General features: G+C 37.9%; 1 protein-coding gene across 1 annotated transcript; it reads right to left on the bottom strand.

Annotated features, from left to right (window-relative positions):
* Positions 1–1,796: 1,796 nt before the first annotated feature.
* Positions 1,797–27,654, bottom strand: LOC141345298 (ras-specific guanine nucleotide-releasing factor 1-like). Its single transcript, XM_073850166.1, has 4 exons — positions 27,024–27,654; positions 9,309–9,415; positions 5,973–6,120; positions 1,797–1,916 (listed from the first exon to the last, which is right to left on the bottom strand). Exons 1-4 carry the CDS (start codon positions 27,297–27,299, stop codon positions 1,797–1,799), a joined length of 651 nt encoding a protein of 216 aa, XP_073706267.1. The 5' UTR covers positions 27,300–27,654.
* Positions 27,655–27,758: the final 104 nt, after the last annotated feature.

Raw genomic sequence — 27,758 nt, 5'->3', positions numbered from 1 at the left:
ATCTCCCCCGCACCGCAGTGCCAGCTCCCGCAGGAGCCCTAGCCCCCTTCCCCCGCCCACCCATCCCCCTTTCCCCACTGCCGCAGCAGCATTCACTCCCGCCGGAGAACACACTTACAACCTTCTCTGCCGCAGCAGAGACCACTACCCTCCTCCATAGGAGTTTTTCCATTTTTCCCCCAACAGCGCTGAGGCAGCTCCTCCCGTACATCACTTTACGCTGCAACACTCACTACGAGCGTCCAGCATCCCTTAAGTCTTAAAGCTTTTTTGGGAGCTATTCGGCTGCTGTCCTGCAATTAATTACTTGCTCTTTGGGGAGCGCTTATAGGGTTCGGGCCAATGCTGAGCTCGGACCCCTCCCCCTGGGCGGGGGAGAGCCCTGGGCTCGGGAATGGCTACCGAGCTCGAGGCCCTCTCCCGGACAGCACGCCAAATACGCTCAACCTTTCACTCAGTTCATTATCAGTAAGAGGGAACTCGTTAAGTGATGTTTTCTGAACAAATTTAGGGAGGAGCTCGCGCAGATAATTAACACGGCTGGTTCACCATCAGCAATCATTCCCAATCATCCCAGGAAATCCCTATAAATATCACAACATTCCTACCTTCACTATCTCTTGTTTCATCAAAGGCCCTCCTCCTCCCCGTCTCCTCACCCTTTTTTCCCAAAGGGGGAGCGCTTATAGGGTTCGGGCCAATGCTGAGCTCGGACCCCTCCCCCTGGGCGGGGGAGAGCCCTGGGCTCGGGAATGGCTACCGAGCTCGAGGCCCTCTCCCGGACAGCACGCCAAATACGCTCAACCTTTCACTCAGTTCATTATCAGTAAGAGGGAACTCGTTAATTGCAGTTTAAACCACTTCCGTGTTGGTTTCAATAGAGAGAGCGGGAGGTTGCCGCTTGATATAAACTAGCAAATGCAAGTTATAAAGTCAGAATTTTGAGATATAAACTCAAATTGACATAAATTCACAATTGCGAGTTATTAAGTCCAAATAGCGAGATATAAACTCGAGATATAAAATGCGCAATTTGGACTTGCAAATGTGAGTTCTCAGAATTCTGACTTTTTTTCTGGGGATTCGAACTTTTTTTCCCAGAATTGTGAGACATAAACTTGAGTTATAGTCAAGCTCTGAATGAAAAAAAAGACTTGAGTTTATATCTCACAATTTTGACTTAATAACTTGCAATTGTGTATTATAAAGTCAAAATCGCAGGATATAATCTTTTTTTTCTCTTAATTGCGAGTTTATACCACAAATCTGAGAAAAAAAAAGTCAAAATTGCAAGTCTTAATCTCAGAATTGTGTGATATAAACTCACAATTGCGAGAAATAAAAGCAGAATTGCACGATATAAACTCGAAATTGCGAGAAATAAAGTCAGAATTGTGTGATATAAGGTTACAATTCTGAGTTGTTTTTTCATAATTGTGTAATACAAACTCAATTACGAGAAATAAAGTCAGAATGGCCAGATAAAAACTCACAATTCTGACTTTTTTGTCTCAAAGGAGAGTTTCAATTCTGACTTTTTTCTCAAAATTGTGTGATAAATCAGAATTGTTTTAGAATTTGTATCACACAATCAATTGCGATTTTTTTTTTAAACAATTACACAATTACCTTTTTTTTAATTCAATGTTGGAAACAGGCTTGTATATATTTCACATAGCAGATACATATTGTCCACAAAACAAAATGATACCTAATTAAAAATAAATAATAATAATATAAATCAGTCACTTGTGAGGTTCAACGACAGTTAGGATGCTACCAATGTAGGCAGCTTGCTAGATTTTCAAAAGCCAAAGTCTTACTTTCTTGATTTTCTTGATTTCTGAATCATCATCACTAGGTGCAGTGGTGGGATTCGACTGGATCTTCTCATTGTCTTTGAGCATTGCTGCAATCTGCGACAAAACAGAGATAAAAATGGCAGAGTCAACACTTCCTTTGCAAAAAAGTTCCTTCCCTCACTACTTCCCAGCATGCTGACAAAGTGATTGAGTCAGGCCAAATCAGTGCCAGCACAGTGTGGCACAAACACTCGCCCTATCAAAGCTCTCAGATGCCACTCGGGTGATTTCCGATGCTTAGGGTGCACAAACTTTCAAATTATTACATGGCCCTGCAATTTGAAAGGGAAACGTTGGGGACACAAAAGAGACGGGAGCTGGCCAGCACAGTCTGAAGGTGAGTGCTCCATTTATTGGATGCGGACTGAAAGAGTTTATTATGCTGCGGACCAAGGATGCGACGCACACAATACATCTGGGGTCATGCATATTCAGCGCACCATTTCATACAGCCAGCTCCATTTGCACTTTAAAGTAAAATGACTATTTGATCTGGCTGATGAAGAATACAGCAGGGATCATAGTTCTCCTGGAGAGCCGTTTTTATGAGCAGAGATGCAAAGTGAAGTGCAAAGTAGTCTGGAGAAAGCTCTTGAAAACCAAATGCTTCTCACACCACTTTTCATTCTCTCTACCATTTTTCTTTTCAGAAAAGAAATGAGCATGTAATATGGGTCACGATGATTGACTAGTCATTCAACAACTGACTAGTCGATCAGAGGGACAGACTAGTTTTTCATGTATACGTCAATTTTAGTTACTGTAAATTATTTTTCTTGTTTGGCAGACTAAGTGTTCATAGTACTAGCTTAGCACATCATTAGTCAATTAGCCTGATAGCTTAGCCTATAATCTACCCCTTATTTTACTGTAAAATAAAGTAACATTTATGGTTTTTGAAAGTACAAACAATTCATTTAAAAAAATTAACAGTACAAGTCCCTATGTGACACATAAAATATGATTATATTTTCTTTAAATAGTTTTTTCTTTGACATTAGTAATATGCATTATATTTTTTTGTGTCTCATTTATTATTATTCAGTTATGCTGTTCATATGTTTATTGCATTATTCATGGAGTTTTGTCTTTGTGTGTATGTTTGTTTTTATATATACAATTACTGGCCATGTTTTATTTACAATAAAATGATTCATCACATGGCTTTCTATTGTGTCACCTATACTGTTAGTGTTGATCAGTATTGTTTACAGCAAAAAGCAGATTTTGTCAAGTAGACTGGTATACTCATAATATATTAATTGAAGAAATGTATGGTTATAAAATATATAGGCACCAATATGCCATCTTGCAATTATGGAAGCTCGTTTCCACCAGTAAAGAAAAAATAAAAAAGTTAATTGCGACTTTTTATCTCACAATTGTGAGTTTACATCTCGCAATTCTGACTTTTGTCTCAAAATTATGTGATATAATTGCGCAATTGTGTTTGAAGTCAGAACTGTGAGATATAAAATCACAATTCTCAGAAATGAAGTCAGAATTGCGAGATAAAAACTCACCATTCTGACCTTTTTTCTCAAAACTGTGTGATATAAACTTGCAGTTCAGATTTTTTTCTTCTCAGAATTGCGTGATATAAACTCACAGTTCTGACCTTTTTTTTTCAAAACTGTGATATAAACTTGCAGTTCTGACTTTGTTCTCAAAATTGCATGATGAAAACACAATTCTGACTTTTGTCTCAAAATTATGTCATATAATTGTGCAACTGTGTTATGAAGTCAGAACTGTGAGATATAAACTCACAATTATCAGAAATGAAGTCAGAATTGTGAGATAAAAACTCACAGTTCTAAACTTTCTTCTCAGAACTGCATGATATAAACTCACAGTTCTGACCTTTTTTCTCAAAACTGTGTGATATAAACTTGCAGTTCTGTTTTTTTCTTCTCAGAACTGCGTAATATAAACTCAGTCCTAACTTCTCAGAATTGCGTGATATAAACTCACAGTTCTGACCTTTTTTCTCAAAACTGTGTGATATAAACTTGCAGTTCTGATTTTTTCTTCTCAGAATTGCGTGATATAAACTCAGTCCTAACTTCTCAGAATTGCGTGATATAAACTCACAGTTCTGACCTTTTTTCTCAAAACTGTGTGATATAAACTTGCAGTTCTGATTTTTTTCTTCTCAGAATTGCGTGATATAAACTCAGTCCTAACTTCTCAGAATTGCGTGAAATAAACTCACAGTTCTGACCTTTTTTTCTCAAAACTGTGTGATATAAACTTGCAGTTCTGATTTTTTCTTCTCAAAACTGTGTGATATAAACTCAGTCCTAACTTCTCAGAATTGCGTGAAATAAACTCACAGTTCTGACCTTTTTTTCTCAAAACTGTGTGATTAAAACTTGCAGTTCTGTTTTTTCTTCTCAGAACTGCGTGATATAAACTCACAGTTCTGATTTTTTTTTCTCAAAACTGTGATATAAACTTGCAGTTCTGATTTTTTCTTCTCAGAATTGCGTGATATAAACTCACAGTCCTAACTTCTCAGAATTGCATGATATAAACTCACAGTTCTGACCTTTTTTCTCAAAACTGTGTGATATAAACTTGCACTTCTGATTTTTTTCTTCTCAGAACTGCTTGATATAAACTCACAGTTCTGACCTTTTTTCTCAAAACTGTGTGATATAAACTTGCAGTTCTGACTTTTTTCTCAGAATTGCATGATAAAAACACAATTCTGACTTTTTTCTTAAAACTGTATAATATAAACTCGCAGTTCAGATTTTTTTTCAGAATTGCGTGATATAAATTCACAGTCCTAACTTCTCAGAATTGCGAGATAAAAACTTGCACTTCTGACTTTTCTTCTCAAAACTGTGTGATATAAACTTGCACTTCTGATTTTTTTCTTCTCAGAACTGCTTGATATAAACTCACAGTTCTGACCTTTTTTCTCAAAACTGTGTGATATAAACTTGCAGTTCTGACTTTTTTCTCAGAATTGCATGATAAAAACACAATTCTGACTTTTTTCTTAAAACTGTATAATATAAACTCGCAGTTCAGATTTTTTTTCAGAATTGCGTGATATAAATTCACAGTCCTAACTTCTCAGAATTGCGAGATAAAAACTTGCACTTCTGACTTTTCTTCTCAGAACTGCGTGATATAAATTGCAGTTCTGACTTTTTTCTCAGAACAGTGTGATATAAACTCTCAGAATTACAAAAAATAAATTCACAATTCTAAGAAATAGTCAAAATTGCGAGATATAAACTCAAAATTTATATCAAGCTCAAAACTAATTTTTCTCAGAATAGCAAATGAATATCTTGCAATTCTGAATTTATAACATGCAATTGCGAGTCTTTACCTCACAATTCTAAGAAAAAAGTCAGCACAGAGAGAAAAGAGAGAGAACTGCGATATATAAACTTGCATTCGTGCAAAATAAAGTCAGAATTGTGAGATACAAATTAGAATTTGCGAAAAGTTTTTATCTCGCAATTCTGACTTTATTTTGCACGAATGCAAGTTTATATCCTGCTATTTTGACTTTACAACTCACAATTGTGAGTTCATGTCAAACAATTCCTAAAATAAATAAATAAAACTTGCTGTTACTTTTTTGTATTTTTTATTCAGTGGCAGAAACAGGCTTCCATATTCAATGTCTAAAACATTGACCCATATATTTTTCCAGTGAATTATTGGCAACCACAGCTGCTGTTTTTTTGTTTGTTTTTGTTTCAGCTTTTTCCATTATACTAGTTTTTATTTTTTAATTTCACTAATTTCAAATATTTTTATTTCATTTTTCAGGAATGATAACAATACCTGTAATAACCCCTGCATTATTTTCAATTCTGTTGTGTGAACACATCTTATGCAAACCATGTCAGGTCAACCTGAAACCAACCTTTTTATATGGGGCTTTCTTAAACAAGTTGACTAGCTGTTCAGGAAATGCATAGAATATTTAGTTTTGCACAACATTTTCACTTCTGAGAGACAGAATCACCTTGATACGCAATAAAATAGCTGCTTTATTTGACTGAATCTTTCGATCCTTCGATTCTGGCATGTTTACAATAGATAAACAATCGCTACAGCACTTTGAATTACAAATTTTACCTCTGATTTTAGACGTTCAATCTCAATCTCCCCATCTTCTATCTGTTGTCGAAGTTGCTTAGCAACTGTTTTCTCGGTCTCCACGATTTGGAGTAGATGGAGGTACTTCTGCATGAGCGTTTCATGCTCGGTGGCCAGGTTTCTGTAGCTGCACACAGAACACACACACACATACACATATGAATACAAACACACACATACACATACACATCCATCCACAAAGGCATACAGGACACAAATACAAACATAAGTGCACACACATACACAAACACACACACCACACAATGAGGAACATCACGTTATACTAGAAATAAAGCTCATTAGCAGAGACACAGTGTTAACACGTAACCCCATAAGCACACACTTTATCAGAGCAAACTGTGAATGCTCAAATTCAACAATTAAACAGAATTGTTGGAGCAGCGCTTATCTCAAAACAGCAAGCAAATCCAGACGCCTTCATGTTTATGCACACAGATTTAGAACTGCTGCAGGGCATCCAGAGATAAACAGCCAAAATAGTCCTCCAGTACAGACTGAGACCAGAACGGAGCACCATCCGGCCTCATCACAAACACAAGACCCGCTCCACAGAACCACTTCTCCTTAAAAATAAACTACACCTTCTGATTATGAAACAGTGTTTTCTGAGTGTGTATTATTTATTACCTCCAAAACGTATATGTTAAGCTCTTAATTATCTGTTGTTTCTTAATTAGCAAAATAATCAATAATGTATGAACCACACATATAGCCCACCACCATTCAAAAGTTTGAGCTTGATAAGGTTTTGTAAAATGTTTTTGAAAAAAGTCTCTCATGCTCACCAAGGCTACATTTATTTGATCAAAAATGTTCAATATTAGTACAATTATAACAACTTTTTAGTCTCCAGTGTCACATGATCCTTTAGAAATCATTTTAATGAAACATTCATTATCAACGTTGAAAACAATTGTGCTGTTTAATAGTTCTGTGAAAACCCTAATACATGTTTTTTTAAAGATTTTTTGATGAATAGAAAGTTCAAAAGAACAGATATTTGAAAAAATTGATTTTTTTGTGATGGGAAATGTCTTTATTGTTACTTTTCATCAAATTGACACATGGTTTTTGAATAAAAATATTATTTTCTTTGCAAAAAAACATTGAACGGTAGCGTATAGTGTCTTGGGGGTGTACAGGATGGGAGTAAGTGCCGTAATATAGTCAAAAAACGGCCGAAATCATTAATAATATGCACGTGTTTAGCAATTTCATATTTCTTTCTCAGTTTTTTATAAAGAAAATGCATCAATGCGTCAAAATAAACAAAACAATCATCGTTAGGTGTCTTATTAAAGCTGGCACACAGAATGATGGGAAATGCAGTTTTGTCACACAAACCTCATTAACAGAAAGGTGTAGTGTATTTTAGCTAGCTTTATTGCTATTATACGTAAAATGTGAATTAGTATGAATCCAATTGTAAAGTAAACAATCAAAATTACATCTTATTATGCTAATTGTTATTTGATTCCAATAGGATTCTCAGAACTCCTGAGTTTCCCACAGATTAATCCTGACATGATGGTGCCGTTCATGTTCGCTTATCTCATAAATACACACATTCTGATGCTACTTTCCCTTTTAAACTCAATGCAAGTCAAAGCACGTATATGTCATGTCAATACTAATTACTGACGTTTAAAAAAAAATGCATAATACATAGCAAAATATTTCCAACTATCACTGGCATAAGTCAAGGCAAACACAAATGTGGCCCTGGACCACAAAACCAGTCATATGGGTAATTTTTAAAAAATAATATAAGCTTTTTCCATTGATGTATGGTTTGTTAGGACAGGACAATATCTGAAAATCTAGAATCTGAGGTTGCAAAACAATCAAAATATTGAGAAAATCGCTGTTCAAATGAAGTTCTTAGCAATGCATATTACTAAGTTTTGATATATTTATGATAGGAACTTTACAAAATATCTTCATTAAAACATGATTGTTACGCAATATCCTAATGGTTTTTGGCATAAAATAAAAATCTATAATTTTGACTACAATGTATTTTTGGCTATTGCTACAAATATACCTGTGCTACTTAAGACTTAAGGTTTTGTAGTCCAGGGTCACAAATGTTGATGACTACAAACCTTTAAACTACTAGTGGCAGTAATAAACTAGAAACTAAAAAGCCAAAACCATTATCTGATCTGATTTTCTATTATGTTTCTGTTACAGCACAATTCTTTCACTATATACAACAACTCCATATTGAATACAAACACACAGTATTTCTCTAAAGGTTGACGCTTCATGCCTTTACTCTCACATAAACATGAACAAACTGAAAACATATCAAACTGCACATTTGTCCTTGACTGCATTACGGCTCTTTGTTATTAAAGGCACAACATGTTGTGCTTTGTTTGTTAGCTCCCAACAGAGAATTCAAATTCGAAGTTCATTACTAAAAATAAACAATATTCCCAACAGAACCTCTGCAACATCCAAGACTGCTTAAACAAGCTTCAGGCTAATTATAGATAATGAGACATGGAATCTGTCCACTTCGCAAAAAAATCCTCTTCTTTATTCATTTTCCCCCTTCACATTTAAGCCGTGTGAATGGATCAGTATATGGAGCATAAACTAAAGAAGAGAATCTTCCCATTATGAGAAGACTCATTCCTAAGCACATCCTAACAAAGTGGGAAAAAAACCTAGGAATAAGGACTGAGCTTGCACATAAATGCACATACATGCATATTTGTGACCCTGGACCATAGAACCAGTCATAAGTATATTTGGGTATATTTGTTGCAATAGCCAAAAATACATTGTATGGGTCAAAATGATCATTTTTTAATGCTAAAAATCATTAGAATATTACGTAAAGATCATGTTCCAACTTCCATTAAGATATTTTGTAAATTTCCTACTGTAAATATATCAAAACGTAATTTTGGATTAGTAATTCGCAATGCTAAGAACTTCATTTTGACAACTGTAAAGGCGATTTTCTCAATATTTAAATTTTTTGGCATCCTTAGATTCCAGATCTTCAAATGGTTGTATCTCTGCCAAATATTGTCCTATCCTAACAAACCATAGATCAATTTACCTTTCAGATGTTTTTTAAATCTCAATCTCAAAAAAATGACCCTAATGACTGGTTTTGTGGTCTCGTGTCACAAATGTGCAAAAAACAGAGCATATGCATAACTAAAACAGGCTACAGTGGCAACAAACATGGCAATTTCATCTCTTTTCCTTCCTGTCCATTGAAGTAGACAACAGTACATATGATCTTTTCGAATTTCACTGAAAGAGTTTACTTACCTGGCATGTGATATTGCTGCCACCCATTCATCGCAGTCCTTAACATCTTCTGTACGAAGCTCCAGAGCCTTCTGATTCTCATGGTTGAAGCTGACTGTGAAATAATACTGTAACACACAAAGAACAAGAACGCATGTTGACTACAATACTTTACAAAGAATATCATTTGCTATAGTAGTGTATGACATATAAGAGTTGATCTTAATCACCAATCACCAAAAAAATCTAACTTTTTCTGTGTTTAAGTGCTATAATTAGGTCCCCAGTGCATCTACCAAACAAAAAATGTGACAAGAGACAACCCAGTAACTTTGGTAGGTTTTTCTCTGCAAGCGTGTGAAAAAACGAGACGTATGATTTCGCTCCGCTAGTAACATAGGACGAGGATCTTATTATAATATTACCGCCCCTAAATCTGCATGTTTCCACCCACAGCGCCGCCATTTTTGTTTTCTCAAGTGACAACGGTGTACCAATTCTAACGCCATCACCTTCACAAACATAACCACCTGTGTTTTTATAACTTATGTGTGTTTTTAATATAAACTTGTGTGTATTTGACAGTTTAAGCGCAATAAGATATGAAAGTATGGAAGCCCGTTTCCGCCAATGAATAAAAAATATAAAAGGTAATTGCGACTTTTTATCTCACAATTCTGACATTTTTTTTTCTCACAATTGCGAGTTCACATCTCACAATTCTGACTTTTTTTTTTTTCTCAAAATTGCGTCATAAAAAATTGCATAATTTTTCTCAGAACTGTGAGATATAAACGTACGATTGAAAAAGTCAAAATTGCTAGATATTAAGTCAAAATTGCGGGACAAAAACTCACAGTTGCGAGAAATAAAGTCAGAATTGCAAAATATAACTTTTTTTCTTGTAATTGCACCTTTGTATCTCGCAATTCTGACTTTCTTTCTCGCAATTGCAAGTTTGTATCTCACAAATTCTGACTTTTCCCTCAGAATTGTGAGATATATCACACAATTCTGACTTAGTTTCTCATAATTGCGAGTTTATATCATGCAATTCTGACTTTCTCGCAATTGCAAGTTTGTATCTCACAAATTCTGACTTTTCCCTCAGAATTGTGAGATATATCACACAATTCTGACTTAATTTCTCATAATTGCGAGTTTATATCATGCAATTCTGACTTTCTCGCAATTGCAAGTTTGTATCTCGCTATTCTGACTTTTTCCTCAGAATTGTGAGATATATCACACAATTCTGACTTAATTTCTCATAATTGCGAGTTTATATCATGCAATTCTCACTTTCTTTCTCGCAATTGCAAGTTTGTATCTCACAAATTCTGACTTTTCCCCTCAGAATTGTGAGATATATCACACAATTCTGACTTAATTTCTCATAATTGCGAGTTTATATCATGCAATTCTGACTTTCTCGCAATTGCAAGTTTGTATCTCGCAAATTCTGACTTTTCCCTCAGAATTGTGAGATATATCACACAATTCTGACTTAATTTTTCATAATTGTGAGTTTATATCATGCAATTCTGACTTTCTCACAATTGCAAGTTTGTATCTCACAAATTCTGACTTTTCCCTAAGAATTGTGAGATATATTACACAATTCTGACTTAATTTCTCATAATTGCGAGTTTATATCATGCAATTCTGACTTTCTCGCAATTGCAAGTTTGTATCTCACAAATTCTGACTTTTCCCTCAGAATTGTGAGATATATCACACAATTCTGACTTAATTTCTCATAATTGCGAGTTTATATCATGCAATTCTGACTTTCTCGCAATTGCAAGTTTGTATCTCGCAAATTCTGACTTTTCCCTCAGAATTGTGAGATATATCACACAATTCTGACTTAATTTTTCATAATTGTGAGTTTATATCATGCAATTCTGACTTTCTCACAATTGCAAGTTTGTATCTCACAAATTCTGACTTTTCCCTAAGAATTGTGAGATATATTACACAATTCTGACTTAATTTCTCATAATTGCGAGTTTATATCATGCAATTCTGACTTTCTCGCAATTGCAAGTTTGTATCTCACAAATTCTGACTTTTCCCTCAGAATTGTGAGATATATCACACAATTCTGACTTAATTTCTCATAATTGTGAATTTATATCATGCAATTCTGACTTTCTTTCTCGCAATTGCAAGTTTGTATCTCACAATTCTGACTTTTCCCTCAGAATTGTGAGTTTTATCATGCAATTCTTACTTTATTTCTCAGAATTGCTAGACATAAGCTCGCAATTCTGAGAAATAAAGTCAGAATTGACAGAATTGTGTAATATATCTCACAATTCTGAGGAAAAAAAAGTTGCGAGATAAGTCGAAATAACTTTTTTATTTTTTTTATTCAATGGCATAAAGGGGCTTCCATATGAAAGAGAGTAGTACTTAGTTTAGTACTCACATATCGTGTGACAGCCGCTTTCTGTGTGTTCACTTCGGATGTGTATGCTTAGAAAACCCTATATCAGAAGTTTAAACTAATGTGGCTTTAAAACACGATTTTTGTGCGATAGACATGATAATCAAAACCAAACAGTCAGCCATGTTCTAGAAAAGGGGGCGGGGAGCAGCAGCTCATTTGCATTTAAAGAGCCATGGACGAGAACAGCATGTTTCTGCTTCTACTCAAAATAGGCTTTTTTAAAATTATATAATAAATTATCTGAGCTAAAACTTCACATACACATTCTGGGGACACCTGAGACTTATACTGCATATTCTAAAAATGGGCATAATAGGTGCCCTTTAAAATGTTATATATATGATAAAAGACCTCCTTTCTGAGTTTATATTGGGATAATGACAGCTAATTGTACATTATCCCCTAATAAAGTCCACTAGAAGGTCTCTCAAATATACTGAGAGGACCTGTGAATTTGAACTGCATTGAGCTTTGCCAGAAAGCTCACTTGTCCAAGAAACTGATGACAACTGGCACAGATGAATAAAAAAACATGTATAAATAACAAGTCTTTGTGCAGTGAACAGCATTTTTTGAAAGAGTTCTGAATGTGGAATTTCAATGAATCTTGCAGTAAAAACTCAGCAACCCAGTTGAATACAACATAAGATATGAACAAGAAAATCCATTGCACATGCTAATACGACACAATATTTCATGCATAACCTCACCAAGAATACTAGAAATAAGAAACTGCGTGTTTCCACCTCCCTGATCTTTCGGACTGATGACTGCGAGTGTCTGGAGAGTTCAGAGAACACAGAAAAGCATCTGCTGGGTCTGAGTGGATGTGCTGAGGGAAAACTTCCCTGCGCCTGAGATAGCTCCAGTTCTCCAGAGGAATACCATAAAACATGTAAACTGGGAGCATGGCGCATTACATAACTGTATGCTACCTGTTACCTAGCAACTCCTCTGTGCACTAGTGGCTATGGCTCTGTATGTGCTACCCGTTTCTCTCCATTTCAGAAAGCCAGGCCTTAGCGCTGAATCCCCAACAACCTCCATTTCTGCTGCATGGCGGACCTTCAAGACGCATCAGCGCTGCTAAATTACATCACAGTCATTCATCTCATGCAGTGGAGACCCACTGAAAGCAGGAACAAGAGAATGAGGTTGCAAACGCACAGATCCTTATATAATGTATTGGAAAAATAGTACATAAAAAAACTTATTCAATTAAAAGACTTGAATGGGCATCTCAAAGTGTTGTTCCTGTACATTTCAAAACTTCCGACCATACTATAATCAATTTTTAAGATTTCTGCTGATTTTTCCAAACAATCTATGCATAAATGTGAAAAATTCTACATTCTTTAAATGACTTGAAGTAACCATTTTAGTAAGCTATATAAACACAGCATATCAGATTTCAGAGATCATATAAAAGACTAAATGTATTTGTCAACATCATCTAGTTTTCTTCTACAGTGCCATAAACAACCAAACTTTACTGATCAACTTTACTACTGCTGCTGTCTGCCACAAAAAAGGCTTTATTTGGATAGTTTTAAACAGAATTTTACAAAAATGAGTCAAACATACTATAAAATGTTGTTGCTGGGGCACTTATAACAGTAGCTTATAACAGTAGCTTATAACATGTTTCCATCACCTTGTTTTTATGTGCATTTTGAAGTATTGCGTTGAAAATGATTAATGGAAACGCCTTAATTTTCAATAAAGCATTTAGATTCGCTAGAGGTGGTTTCTGTCTTAATGCGAATAATGGGAGATGGTAACACATTTACCAAATAATTTCTGACTTAGCAAACATTAAACCAACGTGACTAAATGGCTCTCAAGGAAGCCCGTTATCGCCACTAAATAAAACATAAAAAAGGTTATAGCTACTATTTATCTCACAATTCAGATTTTTTTCCCCCAGAATTAGGAGATACAAGTCAAAATTGCGATATAAACTCACAATTGTGATTTTTTTTTCGCAGAATTGTTGGATATAAACTCGCAATTCCGATTTTTCTCATATCTTGCCATTTTAAATTTTTTTTTCTCATAATTGTGAGATATAAACTTTCAATTTTGAGTTATAAAGTCCAGTTGTAAGGGGGAAAAAGACTGATATGTTCTCAGAATCTTCAGTTATAAAGTCAGAATTGAGAGGTTTAAACATAATTCTGAGAAAAAGTCACAATTGCAAGATATAAACTTGCAATTCTGCAAAAAAAAGTCAGAACTGTGAATTTGTATCACACAATTCTGAGAAAAAAAAGTCAGAATATGAGATGTAAACTTGCAATTGTGAGAAACAAAGTCAAAATTGAGAGATGTAAACTCGCAATTGTGAGAAGGCAAAATAAAAACATAATATTTTTTTTTAAAAAAGAGCCCACTCTCACAGTTCTCTAATTCATTCATGTGTAACATTCTACAGACCAATTTTGGTGTTTGCAAACAGCGTTTTTTTTATAGGCAGAGCCTAGCTGGTGGCAGAAAATGACAGTTTTGAAGTAGTAGTCTAAGCCACGGAACAAAAATATAAAAAAATTAAAATTGAGTTTATATTTCAAAATTCTGACTTAATTCTTGCAATTTCAAGATTATATCTTACAATTCTGATTAGAAAACTTCAGTCATTCTCTCTTTTCCCCTCGGCTTAAAATCATGAGTTTATATCCAACACTTCTGGCTTTTTCCTCTCAGAACTGACAAACTTGCTATTGTTGAGTTAAATCGAGTTATAAGATAAAATAGGTAAATGTTATGTAAAATGTTATAGGTTTACATAGTATTTCATGCTATAACTGTAGGGCTAATATAATATGTCCCTAATCATCTGCATATGTAAACGTTATGTATACCTATTGTTTAAATCAAATTTTTGCTTTAAGAGTAGAGTAATCATAGCAGGTTTCATCCATAGCCTGTCCATTTAATATTTTGTGTTTAACTTCAAATGGCGTCTTTGACAACAGTCATGATTTGCATTATGATTCTGACAACACATTTTTCGGTAACACTTTACAATAAGGTTCATTAGTTAAACATTAGTTAATGTATTAACTAACATGAACTAACCATGAGCAATACATTTGTTACTGTATTTACTAATCTTTATTAACATTAGTTAACGGAAATACAGTTGTTCATTGTTTGTTCATGTTAGTTCACACTGCAGTAACTAATGTTAACAAAATTTAAATAATGTATTAGTAAATGTTGAAATTAACATTAACAAAGATTAATAAATGCTGTATACGTGCAGTTCATTATTAGTTCATGTTAACTAATGTGGTTAACTAATGTTAACTAATGAACCTTATTGTAAAGTGTTACCCATTTTTCCTATTATTCCATGGATTATTTCTCCACTTGTTACCAGTGTTTATCTGCCACCACAATGCGTGCACAGCTGCAAATGACGTAACTATGACTTCTACACCAAATTGGTCTATAAAGCTTGACTGAGTGAGCAAGAGAAACTATAGTGGGCGGGGCTTAACAAACAGTCGATTGTTGTTGATCTCAGGTGCATTTAGAGATTGATCACATTGACATACCAGTTTCCTGCACCATGCAGTGAATAATTGGAATGAAGGCTAAAAGTCTGTGGTTGACATGAAATCATTATCAGATGTTCACATAGTGGAACCTTACGTTTTGACTGAAGGATTGTAGACTTTTTATCAAGCTCAGTACAGTTTACTTATTTAATCAACCAATAACTGAGTCTAATTCACAGATCTGAAACAAAAACAAATCTGCAAACCAACAAACCTTAAAAATTCCCATTTTCACAATCATTCAGATATGCTTTTTAGAAACACTGATGCATGGAAAAAACATGTGTTAAAACCTTTTACTTTTAAATAGCCCATAGACGTATATACATATTGTTGTAAGTACCCAGTTGAGGTCCAAAGTTATGCCCCTCTTTCTGAATTTGCAAAACGTTAATTATTTTACCAAAATAAGAGAGATCATCCAAAATGTATGTTCTTGTTTATTTAGTACTGACTAAGATATTTCACATAAAAGACGTTTACATATAGTCCAAGAGAAAATAGTAGTTTTATAATTTATAAAAATGGCCCCGTTCAAAAGTTTACACACACTTGATTCTTAATACTGTGTTGTTACCTGAATGATCCACAGCTGTGTTTTTTTGTTTAGTGATAGTTGTTCACGAATCCTGAACAGGAAGTGAAGTCCTGAACAGTTAAACCGCCCACTGTTCTTCAGAAAAATCCTTCAGGTCTCACAAATTCTTTGGTTTTCCAAAATTTTGTTTATTTGAACCAACAATGGCTGTATGATTATGAGATTCATTTTTTTACACAACTGAGGGACTCATATGCAACTACAAACTCTCAATGATGCTCCAAAAGGCAAAGCCATTAAGAGCCATGGGGTGAAAACTTTTGGAATTTGACAATCAGGGTAAATTTAACCTATTTTGTCTTCTGGGAATCATGTAAGTATCTTCTATAGTCTCTGAAGGGCAGTACTAAATGAAGCGAAATAAGAAAAATGTACACATTTCCAATCTGTTCAAAAGTTTTCACCCCTGGCTCTTAATGCATGGTTTTTCCTTCTGAAGCATTAGTGAGTGTTTGAACCTTCTGTAATAGTTGCATATGTGTTCCTCAGTTGTCCTCACTGTGAAAAGATGGATCTCAAATTCATACAGTCATTGTTGGAAAGGGTTCAAATACACAAAAATGCCAGAAAACCAAAGAATTTGTGGGACCTGAAGGATTTTTCTGAAGAACAGATGTGAAATATTTTTTTCAGGTCAATATTAATTAAACAATAACATGTATTTTGTGTTTTCTTTGATTTCTGTAAAATAATTAACATTTAGCTGATTCTGAAAGGGGGATGTAAACTTTTGACCTTAACTGTACTGTTTCTTTTACCTTTCCCTTTCCATAAACAAGGTCAAGACTCATTCAACTTACAGCTGAGTCATGTATATTCGCACACCCAACAGACTCAAACGTGCTCAGATAATGTTACAAAATCAGAAAACGTAACAAACAAAGGATATGACATTCAAAAATGATTGCTGTTATCTTTAAGCACAGTCTGTGTAAACAAAACAAAGGAACTAAATGACACATTATCAAAGTTGCTGAATAATGTATGAGTTCAGACAGGTCCTTTCACATTCTTTCATCAGACACCCATATATCTGGATTCTGCAACCTGTTACCTGTCACGTCAGCCTTTGCTAAACAAAGCAAACCACAGTTTTGGTAAAGGAAATGGCCTGTAAAGAAATATAAAAGTGTATCCCCTGTGACTGTTACGAGCCAAATCCATAATGCACAGCCTGCATGCTCTATTTTTTTGCATCGTTCTTCATGTTTGCACACCTCTGTAAAGGACAAATTTCATTATTATGTCAGTCTTGAGTGCTAATGCAAGTGCAATCTGCAGGAGACCAAAATAGCAAGCATCAGTAAGTCTACATGCACTCGCTCATTCTGTTGAGCTGCAAAAATGCAGCTGTTCCCAAAAGAGAGATGAGTGTTTTGCTATAAATGGGCCCTGACCCCTCAGAGGTACTGAACAGGACAAATTTAGCCCAAACAGCGTTAGCATTAATGAAGGAGGCGCAACGCACTGCTACATGCTCCGCAAAACACACACACACACACACACACACACACACACACACACACACACACACACACACACACACACACCATCCCTCCAACCACTCTTTTTCTCATGCAAATAGGAGTTGCCATAGGAACCATGGGCTAAAATGCAGATATATTAAAGAAGGGCCAATAAATGAATGGTAGAGCAGAGTGATTGGTATGGAAATACAATGACAATGAAGAGAAAGGTAGCAGGATGGTTTTCAATAAAACACAAATTTGTGGTGAATACGCCAATACGCAGATTGCCCGAAAGCACCTTTGTGCTGAGTAAGTGCTTTTTTAGATTAGAGAATGAACACTGCAATCTAAAATAAAAAATCTAAATTTGATTAGAAATTAAAATGGATGCGGAGACCCGTCTTTGAATTATAATCTGTGCATCCCAGACTGAATTGGGCTGATTTATTTTCCTAAAAAAGAAAGTAAATATACACCTGCGCACCTGTGTACCACCAAACTCTAGATTAAATAGAGCGTCCCACTTTTTTGCTCCTGTTTCTGTGAGTTGGCACACCTGGAGAAAGAGAAGGACTGTATAATGCTAAATATGAATATGGAACAAACACTACATTAAGATCACAAGAGGTTACAAGAACCTCATTAGGTCTACAGACTTTAGGTGAAGGATCTGGAATAAACAGGAAAAGAAACATCTCGATGTAGGGATTTAAAGGGATAGTGTTACGTGACAGTGCTGGTTCGATGAGACGGGAGACCAACATAAACAAAATATCCTTTTAATCTTCAACTTCACAAATACAGGGAATATCCACACACGTCGTAAGCGAAATAAATGACCGACAAAAGACACAACTCAAAGACAGACTTATAAAGGCAAACTAATCAAGACACACAGGTGATACAGATAATGACTAAACAAGGACTAAACCAAATGATTACAAACAGACGGGGGAAGACAGAGGGAGAAACCAAATCAGAACAGTGCAAACACAAAGGCAAAATACAAGAAACATAAGGCTACATATGACATTACGTCCCCCTGATGGAAACACCGGGGAGGGGGGCCGGGCGCCCTGGAGGCCGTTACGGGGCAGGACCTTGCTGGGTTGGGAAGGCCTCCAGGGCGGAACAGGAAGCCATGGCGGATCAGGCGGCCACGGCCGGACAGGCAGTTCGAGGGGCCATGGCGGATCAGTCGGCCACGGCCGGACAGGCAGTTCGACGGGCCATGGCGGGTCAGGCGGCCACGGCCGGACAGGCAGTTCAAGTGGCCATGGCAGATCAGGCGGCCACTGCCGGACAGGCAGTTCAAGTGGCCATGGCCGGGTCAGGAGTTCATGGAGCCATGGCTGGGCAGCCCCCGTGGCCTTGGCCTCAGTCCTTGGCCAGGCCACGTGGACTAAGGGTATGTAGCCCCCCCCAAAATTTTCTTCGGGAAATTTAGAGGTTCATAGGGGGGAGGTTCTGGAAGGCTGGGTTGGACCAGCGGAGGCTCTGGAAGACTGGGTGTAACCAGCGAAGGCTCTGGACAGCTGGACTGGACCAGCTGAGGCTCTGGAAGACTGGACGGGATCAGCTGAGGCCCTGGACGGCAGGACGAGACCAGCTGAGACTCTGGACGGCGCTCTTGAGGAGCGGGCTCTGGACGGCTGGACGACCCCAGCGGAGATTCAGGAGGGCTGGGCGTCTCCAGCGGAGACACTGAAGGAGCTAGCTCTGGGCGAGCGGTCACTGGAGGGCGCTCTGGCGGCGCAGTCACTGGAGGGCGCTCTGGCGGCGCAGTCACTGGAGGGCGCTCTGGCGGCGCAGTCACTGGAGGGCGCTCTGGCGGCGCAGTCACTGGAGGGCGCTCTGGCGGCGCAGTCACTGGAGGGCGCTCTGGCGGCGCAGTCACTGGAGGGCGCTCTGGCGGCGCAGTCACTGGAGGGCGCTCTGGCGGCGCAGTCACTGGAGGGCGCTCTGGCGGCGCAGTCACTGGAGGGCGCTCTGGCGGCGCAGTCACTGGAGGGCGCTCTGGCGGCGCAGTCACTGGAGGGCGCTCTGGCGGCGCAGTCACTGGAGGGCGCTCTGGCGGCGCAGTCACTGGAGGGCGCTCTGGCGGCGCAGTCACTGGAAGGCTGGGTGGAATCAGTGGAAGTTCAGGAAGGCTGGACAGGACCAGCGGAGGATCAGGAAGGCTGGGCGAAACCAGCGGAAGTTCAGGAAGGCTGGACAGGACCAGTGGAGGTTCAGGAAGGCTGGACAGGATCAGCGGAGGATCAGGAAGGCTGGGAGGAACCAGCGGAGACTTGGGAGAGAGAATAGGCGCTGTAAACTCCTGAGGAATCGCCATGTCCATCAGATCCATTATATCCTCCTTGGCCGGGAACTCAGGAGCTGCGGTCATCTCGACCGGGAAATCAGGAACTGTGGCCATCTCGGCCAGGAAATCAGGAACTGCGGTCATCTTGACCGTGAAATCAGGAACTTCGGCCATCTCGGCCAGGAAATCAGGACCTGCGGTCATCTTGACCGGGAAATCAGGAAATGGGGCCATCTCGGCCGGGAAATCAGGAACTGTGGCCATCTCGGCCAGGAAATCAGGAATTACGGCCATCTCGGCTGGGAAATCAGGGATTGCGGCCATTTCGGCTGGGAAATCAGGAATTTGGGCCATCTCGGCCGGGAACTCAGGAGCACTGGCCATCCAGACTGAGGGATCAGGGATAGCGGTCTCCTCGACCGGGAGATCAGGAGCTGTGGCCAGCGGTGTTGGGCTGAGGAAGACTATGGAGCTCTGGAGGATCGCTGGGTGTTCAGGGTGAGGCAGGCGGTCAGAACTGTTGGATTGGTATGTAGAGGTTCTTGGCGTTGGGTGAGCTGGTGCGATGTGATGTGTTTCTGAGGGGGTTGGAAGTTGGATAGGACTGTCATTCTCCATTTGTTCTATCTCAAAATTGGAGCAGTTTAAATAGAGAATGACATTAACCAATTCGACAAACGGGACATCATAACCAGAGAGATCGCAACGGATAGTTTCTTCGTCCAACCCCAACAGAAACACAAATCCGAAAGAGGCGTCGGACCAGCTCACCTGATGGTAAAGCTCAATGAAATCCTCTACATACCTCTCCAACTCCCGGCCGCTCTGCCTCAAGCTCCACAGCCGTTCCTCAGCACTACGGTTACGGTCGGTCATTCTGTTACGTGACAGTGCTGGTTCGATGAGACGGGAGACCAACATAAACAAAATATCCTTTTAATCTTCAACTTCACAAATACAGGGAATATCCACACACGTCGTAAGTGCAATAAATGACCGACAAAAGACACAACTCAAAGACAGACTTATAAAGGCAAACTAATCAAGACACACAGGTGATACAGATAATGACTAAACAAGGACTAAACCAAATGATTACAAACAGACGGGGGAAGACAGAGGGAGAAAGCAAATCAGAACAGTGCAAATACAAAGGCAAAATACAAGAAACATAAGGCTACATATGACAGATAGTTCACTCAAAAATTAAACTTCTGTTATTAAGTACTCACCCTCATATTGTTTTAAACTTTTAAGACCTTTGTTCATCTTCGGAACACAAATTAAGACATTTGTGATGAAAAAAACGACAGCTTTTTGACCCTGCAACTACCACGTTCAAGATCCAGAAAGGTAGTAAGTATTTTGGTAATCGAGTAATCTGACGATTATTCTGACGATTAATCGAGTAATCAGATCATTTTGATTTTTTTTTTTGTAGTAATAAAAATAGACCTAAGTGAACAATTGTCAGAGTGTCACCTACACGTACCACGCCCTCTGAAGCACCACCCACTCGTTCCAACTCACCTGATTATTGACTGTGCACACCTGACCTCACTTCCCTCTGCTCTATATATACCCGGAACTTCCAGACACTCATTGTCTGGTCTACAGATCGCACCCCATGATTGCCCTGCTCCCCTGGACTACTTTGGACTCTGGTTCCCTCTATGTTTCCCGCGGAGTCTCTGTCTATACCCAGGACTGTTCAGATAAGAATCATTACCGTCACATTCATCTCTGCCAATGTTTACAACTTACCTGCTGTGTTAATAAACTTACCTTCATCATTTTATACTTACCTCCGTCTCTGCCTACATCCTTGTGTGTGACAACAATAGCTTTTAAAATTACTTAAAATACATATACACTGAGGGAAAAAAAATGTAATCCCCTGCTGATTTTGTATGTTTGCCCACTGACAAAAAATTTATAAGTCAATAATTTAATGGTAGGTTTATTTTATCAGTAAGAGACAGAATAACAACCAAAAAAAATCCAGAAAACGCATTTAAGAAAGTTATAAATTGATTTGCATTTCAATCAGTGAAATAATTATTTGATTGTCTATCAATCAGCAAGATTTCTGACTCCCATGTGTCTTTTATACAGGTAAAAAACTGAGATTAGGAGCATTCTCTTAAAGGGAGTGCTCCTAATCTCAGTTTGTTACCTGTATAAAAGACACCTGTCCACAGAAGCAATCAATCAATCAAATTCCAAACTCTCCATGGCCAAGACCAAAGAGCTGTCCAAGGATGTCAGGGACAAGATTGTAGACCTACACTAGGCTGGAATGGGCTACAAGACCATCGCCAAACAGCTTGGTAAGAAGGTGACAACAGTTGGTGCGATTATTCGCAAATGGAAGAAACACAAAATAACTGTCAATCTCCCTCACTCTGGAGCTCCATGAAAGATCTCACCTTGTGCAGTTTCAATGATGATGAGAACGGTGAGGAATCAGCCCAGAACTACATGGGAGGATCTTGTCAATGATCTCAAGGCATCTGGGACCATAGTCACCAAGAAAACAATTGGTAACACACTACGCCATGAAAGACTGAAATCGAGTTGCCATGATTTGGAGAGGATCTGCAAAGAGGGGTGGGACAAAATCTCTCCTGAGATGTGTGCAAACCTGGTGGTCAACTAAAAGAAATGTCTGACCTCTGTGATTGCCACCAAGTACTAAGTCATGTTTCGCAAAGGGGTCAAATAATTATTTCACTGATTAAAATGCAAATCAATTTATAACTTTTTAAATGCATTTTTCTGGATCTGTTTTAGTTGTTATTCTGTCTCTCACTGTTAAAATAAACCTACCACTAAAATTACAGACTGATCATTTCTTAGTCGGTGGGCAAACATACAAAATCATCAGGGGATCAAATAATTTTTTCTCCTCACTGTATAATAGCAATGAGGCAATAATACTTATAGATCAAATAAAGTATCAAAAGTAAGTAATCATATGGTTTTATTGAACTAAAATGTTGAAATACATAATGCATTATAAACAACAGAGCTAAAGTACATTACGCATGATAACAAATGCTGTCAGAGGGCAACTGATTTTACACTTTACTGTGTGATCTAATCTTTGTTTAATATTGACTAAACTACATTTAATTCAAATGTTCACTTAATCTTTAATATTTTGCCATTTCTTTATGATAGAAAAGCTACAGCCACTGTAAATTCTTTAATATGTGGACATCAAAACGTGTAAATTCAGAAGGTTTAAACTTTTATTTTGAAATCGTGATGAACAGTTAGCATATTGAGAACAATATTAGTGTTTGCGTAGGTTTATAAATGATTTATCTTACAAATTTGATGAAATAATGCATGTTGCATTACAAGATGAATGTTATAATAAACCCAAACTCACAACAACATTCAAAGATGGAGTTTTGTAATTCGAATACTCAAATAGATTTGAGGAATTGTTGCAGCCCTATAAGGACATTGTTAAAATATTAATAGTAATATTATTAAGCCACAAAGAACACTTTTTTGCGCAAAGAACACACAAAAAAAACTACTTTATTCAACAATTTCTTCTCTTCTGTGTCAATCTTTGACTTTCACAAGAGTACGAAGTACCAAGACAAAAACTATTCTTGTAGCTTCATAACATTAAGGTTGAACCACTGATGTCATATGGACTGTTTTGACGATGTACTTAGGACCTTTCTGGGCCTTGAATGTGATAGTTTGCTTTACTGTCTATGGTCAGAAAGCTGTCAGATTTCATCAAATATATGAGGGTTTTATTTACTCACAAGAGGGTGAGTAAATAATGACTGAAATTTTATTTTTGGGTGAACTATCCCTTTAAGACCCTGACATTTTAAAAATTAAGCAGTTGAAATTAAATTACTGAAGTCAAATAAGAAAAAAGAAGCGTGCTTACTCGAGACACATAAATTGTGAGCAATAGTAATGCATCATTATTATGTAACTTGCTATCTGTTTCAAAAAATATGTAAATACGTCTATGTACACCAATAAAAGACCAATAAAAGCATCTACACTGATTGCTCTGCTTAAAGCAAGTACTGCCAGTAAAGCAGACATCAAACATTATTTCCTTTTCGGTGAAAACCCAAAGCTTGCCAGTGTAAAATTATTTATGCAAATGAGTTACACTGAATGAGGTTATTCATATAAAGAGTGAAGCGTGCATGACTCTATCAAACACTGGGTTGTTGATCGTGAGGTAACGTCGCTCGAACTACGCTCTGTTCTTTAGAGGATGACAGACATGCACAGCATCCAACTCCATGCCGCATCCTGCTTTGTCAGCACAGGGACAGCTGTTCACAGGAAGGTCCTAGACTCACGTTGAATTGCAGTCCTTACACACAGAGATAAGCACTGCAGGCTGAAGACACAGCCAGGCAGGTTTAACTAAGGTAAAACATCTTCAGCCACGTCAGTTTCCATCTTTGGCTAGTAGTCAAAAGTCGTGCTTGTAAAACAAACAAAAAAACAACAACTGATGGAGCTTTTCAAAGATTTGTTTCAGGATCAACTGATAAACTATCCTAAATTAAAGGTACGCTAGTTTAGATTTTGCTGGATTTCATACTGACACCTACAGGTTCACACTGTTTATTTGCGCCTGTGTGTTAATATTTATTATTTACTTCATGCACGCATCTATAAAGTCCACATTCTTGGACTCCATCCCAACAAATTTTGTGCATTGTTGGGGGTTCATGCTGGTGCGCAGTATGTCGCGAGCTCTCTCCTTGTATAATGCAGTGCGGCTGTCTTAGACGGAGACATTTGGTGGTGTGCTGGCCATGGCCACCACTTGACGTCCTGCCGTTTGTCCTCGCTCTGTCGAGCTGCGGGTCATCACTTCAACATGGACCGCTTGAGTGGACATTTTATTTTTCCACTCGTACTGATTTTGTTTTGGGGCTGTCTGGTGGATCACGCATGCGGATCACCATGATGATTTCATGTTTATAGTTTGTAGACACTGGAAAAGTGTTTTATTATTAGTGCTGTTATTGTTGTTATTAGTAACCAGTTCATTTTCTTAAATGGGGAGCTGATTTAACAATAACTTATAAACATTTAAAGACATATCTGCTGTGAGATACAAGGCTGTTAATTGTTTTTGTTGATGCAGCTCACATTATTCCCACAGATTTTTTTTTTTTTTAAATAATCGTGTTGAGCACAGGAATTCTTGAATTCTTGGTGAAAAACTACATTACCCATAATTCTGAAAGAAAACCCACCAATCAGAAAATTACAACAAACAGGACATGATCGAGTGGTGTCAAATTATTTAATATTTGTATATGTGACCCTGGTCCACAAAACCAGTCTTAAGTAGCATTTGTAGCAATAGCCCAAAATACATTGCATGGGTCAAATTTGATCTTTTATGCCAAAAAATCATTAAGATATTAAGTAAAGTTTGTGTTCCATGAAGATATTTCGTAAGTTTCCTACTGTAAATATATCAAAACCTAATTTTTGATTAGTAATATGCATTGCCAAGAACTTAATTTAAACAACTTTAAAGGTGATATTCTCAATATTTAATTTTTTTTGCACCCACAGATTCCAGATTTTCAAAATAGTTGTATCTTGGCCAAATATTCTCTTATCATAACAAACCACACATCAATGGAAAGCTTAATTATTACATTATTTACCCTTATGACTGGTTTTGTGGTTCAGGGTCACATATATGTGCATATTTTGCAATAAACATAATTACACTGTCTCTATATAATCAACATTTTAAATCAGTCCATTTTTTGCTTCGGATCAAATGTTTGTACAGTTGTGATAAATCTCGTAGCTGGCTGGTATGGTTTGTGTCCTATGAAAAACTATGAAAAATAGTTACTTCCGTAACTGAGACCCCTGAAAAAGTGGGCAGACATGGTAGGTCATGTGATCTCAACATGGTGGCCTCCATTAGAAGACCACTCAATCCATGTAGAATAGAGCAGCTTTCCTCAGGCAAGTGATAACATTTTAATCACACTTGTCCATTATCCATTTCTAATCTCTAAACAAGTTGGAGTGTGCCTTTAATTTACATCTACACGTTTTTATAGAAGCATAAAGCTATTTTGTGGTAAGATGATAAGTATTATAAGTTATAATACGATGTTTCAGTGATAAAACATACTACAAAATACTTGATGCTATGCCATCTTTGAAGGAGTCACAAGGTTCAGCCTAATCAGCAGCTGTCAGCTGGATCACAATAACACGAAGAAAGAACACTAAATGCTGCACAACACCTTTTCAGACGGCCAAACGGCGTCTTGTGAACATAAAGTTCAGTTTTGGGAACGATTTGTTATTAAACACGTTGTGAAGACGCAGTTGCCAAGGTAGGATGCTATTAATATCAGCGCGGGAATTAAATCAATACGTCAAACAGACTGCGATTCTACGCCAGTTTTCCGCATGATGGCGACTCTGAGGTTTATAAAGTGCTTCTCTAGCGTCATTTTCTCTCTTGTGTGAAGCAGAGAGCGGAACAGTCGAAACTTAAAACGTCTCTGAGGAGAAACGCTGATAAATAACATCCTATTTCCTGGAAAGCCGAACGGATATCAAACGGTGAAAGACACTAAACTTAAATCGTTAAACTGTTGACTGCCATTAGCGGTATACCTACGGACAAACACGTTTTCTGCATAAAGTACTAATAATTCTGTCATTCCCTCTCCTTAATGTTGTTATACATTCTGTGACACACAAATGAGATGCTATGCATAATGTTACGGACTCACAGTATCAGTCACCATTCGCTTTCATTGTATCTTGTTCAATACAATGAAAGTGAATGGTGACTGAAGCTTTCTTTCCGAGTTCCACAGACGAAAGTAAGTCATACAGGGTTGAAACTACATGAGGGTGAGCACATACGTTTTGACAAAGAACATAAACATATAGCTAATATTTGTAATTCATTTACCCTATAATTTATGTAACCACAAGGAATCTGTCAGTACGCATATTATGTAACATATACGATGGCTTCGTTCAGTAATGTTATCTTGCAGAAAAGATGCTCATTTCCAAGAAATAATTCAACAACTATTGAACAAATACCCGAGATATCAGTTGCAAAAATCTCCGAGGACTGAGCAAAGCAGCAGATGCTGCCTGGTGGTAAAATTGTTGGTTGTCTCGGGCGCATGCTCATCATCTTTACGCATAAAACAAACCCCCAGTCGCTGCTGGCTGAAAACACAATGAGCATTTCAGTTGCCTTACCCCAAAAGTAACTCTATTCTAACGCTCTACACACAGAAGTATGAAGCAAAGTTGTCATTCCGTTTGTTTCGTACCTGTTTTTCTAAGCACTCCTTGGCTGACAGTGAAGGTTTGGGTGAGGGCGACCTGTCACACACACATCCCTCCAACAGGTATAATCCCGAGGGTCGCGAACTGGACTCGCTCTCAAAATAAAAAAGCATATTTTGCAAGAGAGCAAACCACTTGGTGTGCCATTTTGTGTTGTCGGAGCTCTTTTTGCTTAAGCAGCCTCGCCTCGTGCCATCTTTCTTTGCCAAAAGACCCAGGTAGGTGACATGACCATCATTAAGTCGAATTCCCTTCTGCATTTTTGTGAAGAAGATGCTGGTTTTGGGGGGGTAACGGCTTGTTTTGGTCCTTACATCTTCTTAGCGCGATATCCCCGAGCAGACGGGCACTTTCTGGATTAGAAACGAAGCCTGGCACGTTCTGCCCATCCACTGCAATCACCGCCTTGGCATGAAGTAGGGAAGAAGCGCAGAGAAAAACGAAGAATGCCAAAGTCTACCATCGTAGTGTTGTCGAACGCGCTCGGGCTTGGGAAAAAGGTACAAAAATGCCACCCGTTGCCTCTTCTGTGGCGCAGTGAGCGCAGAGAATTAGGCTACAGTGTATGCGAGTGATGGTTTGTCGCGTTCTCACGTGAAATTCTCTCTAAACCAGTGCGCGCGCTCACTGCTGAATGAGGCAGTGGCGTCACGTGATCCGCTTTCAGAACCTCGGACAGAGAAACAAACGTACTTTTACAGTCACTTGAGTTGGTGTTA

The sequence above is a fragment of the Garra rufa genome, chromosome 11 (genome assembly GCF_049309525.1).
Source record: "Garra rufa chromosome 11, GarRuf1.0, whole genome shotgun sequence".
NCBI classification, from domain to species: Eukaryota; Metazoa; Chordata; class Actinopteri; order Cypriniformes; family Cyprinidae; genus Garra; species Garra rufa.
This window is presented reverse-complemented; position numbering and strand designations above follow the sequence as displayed.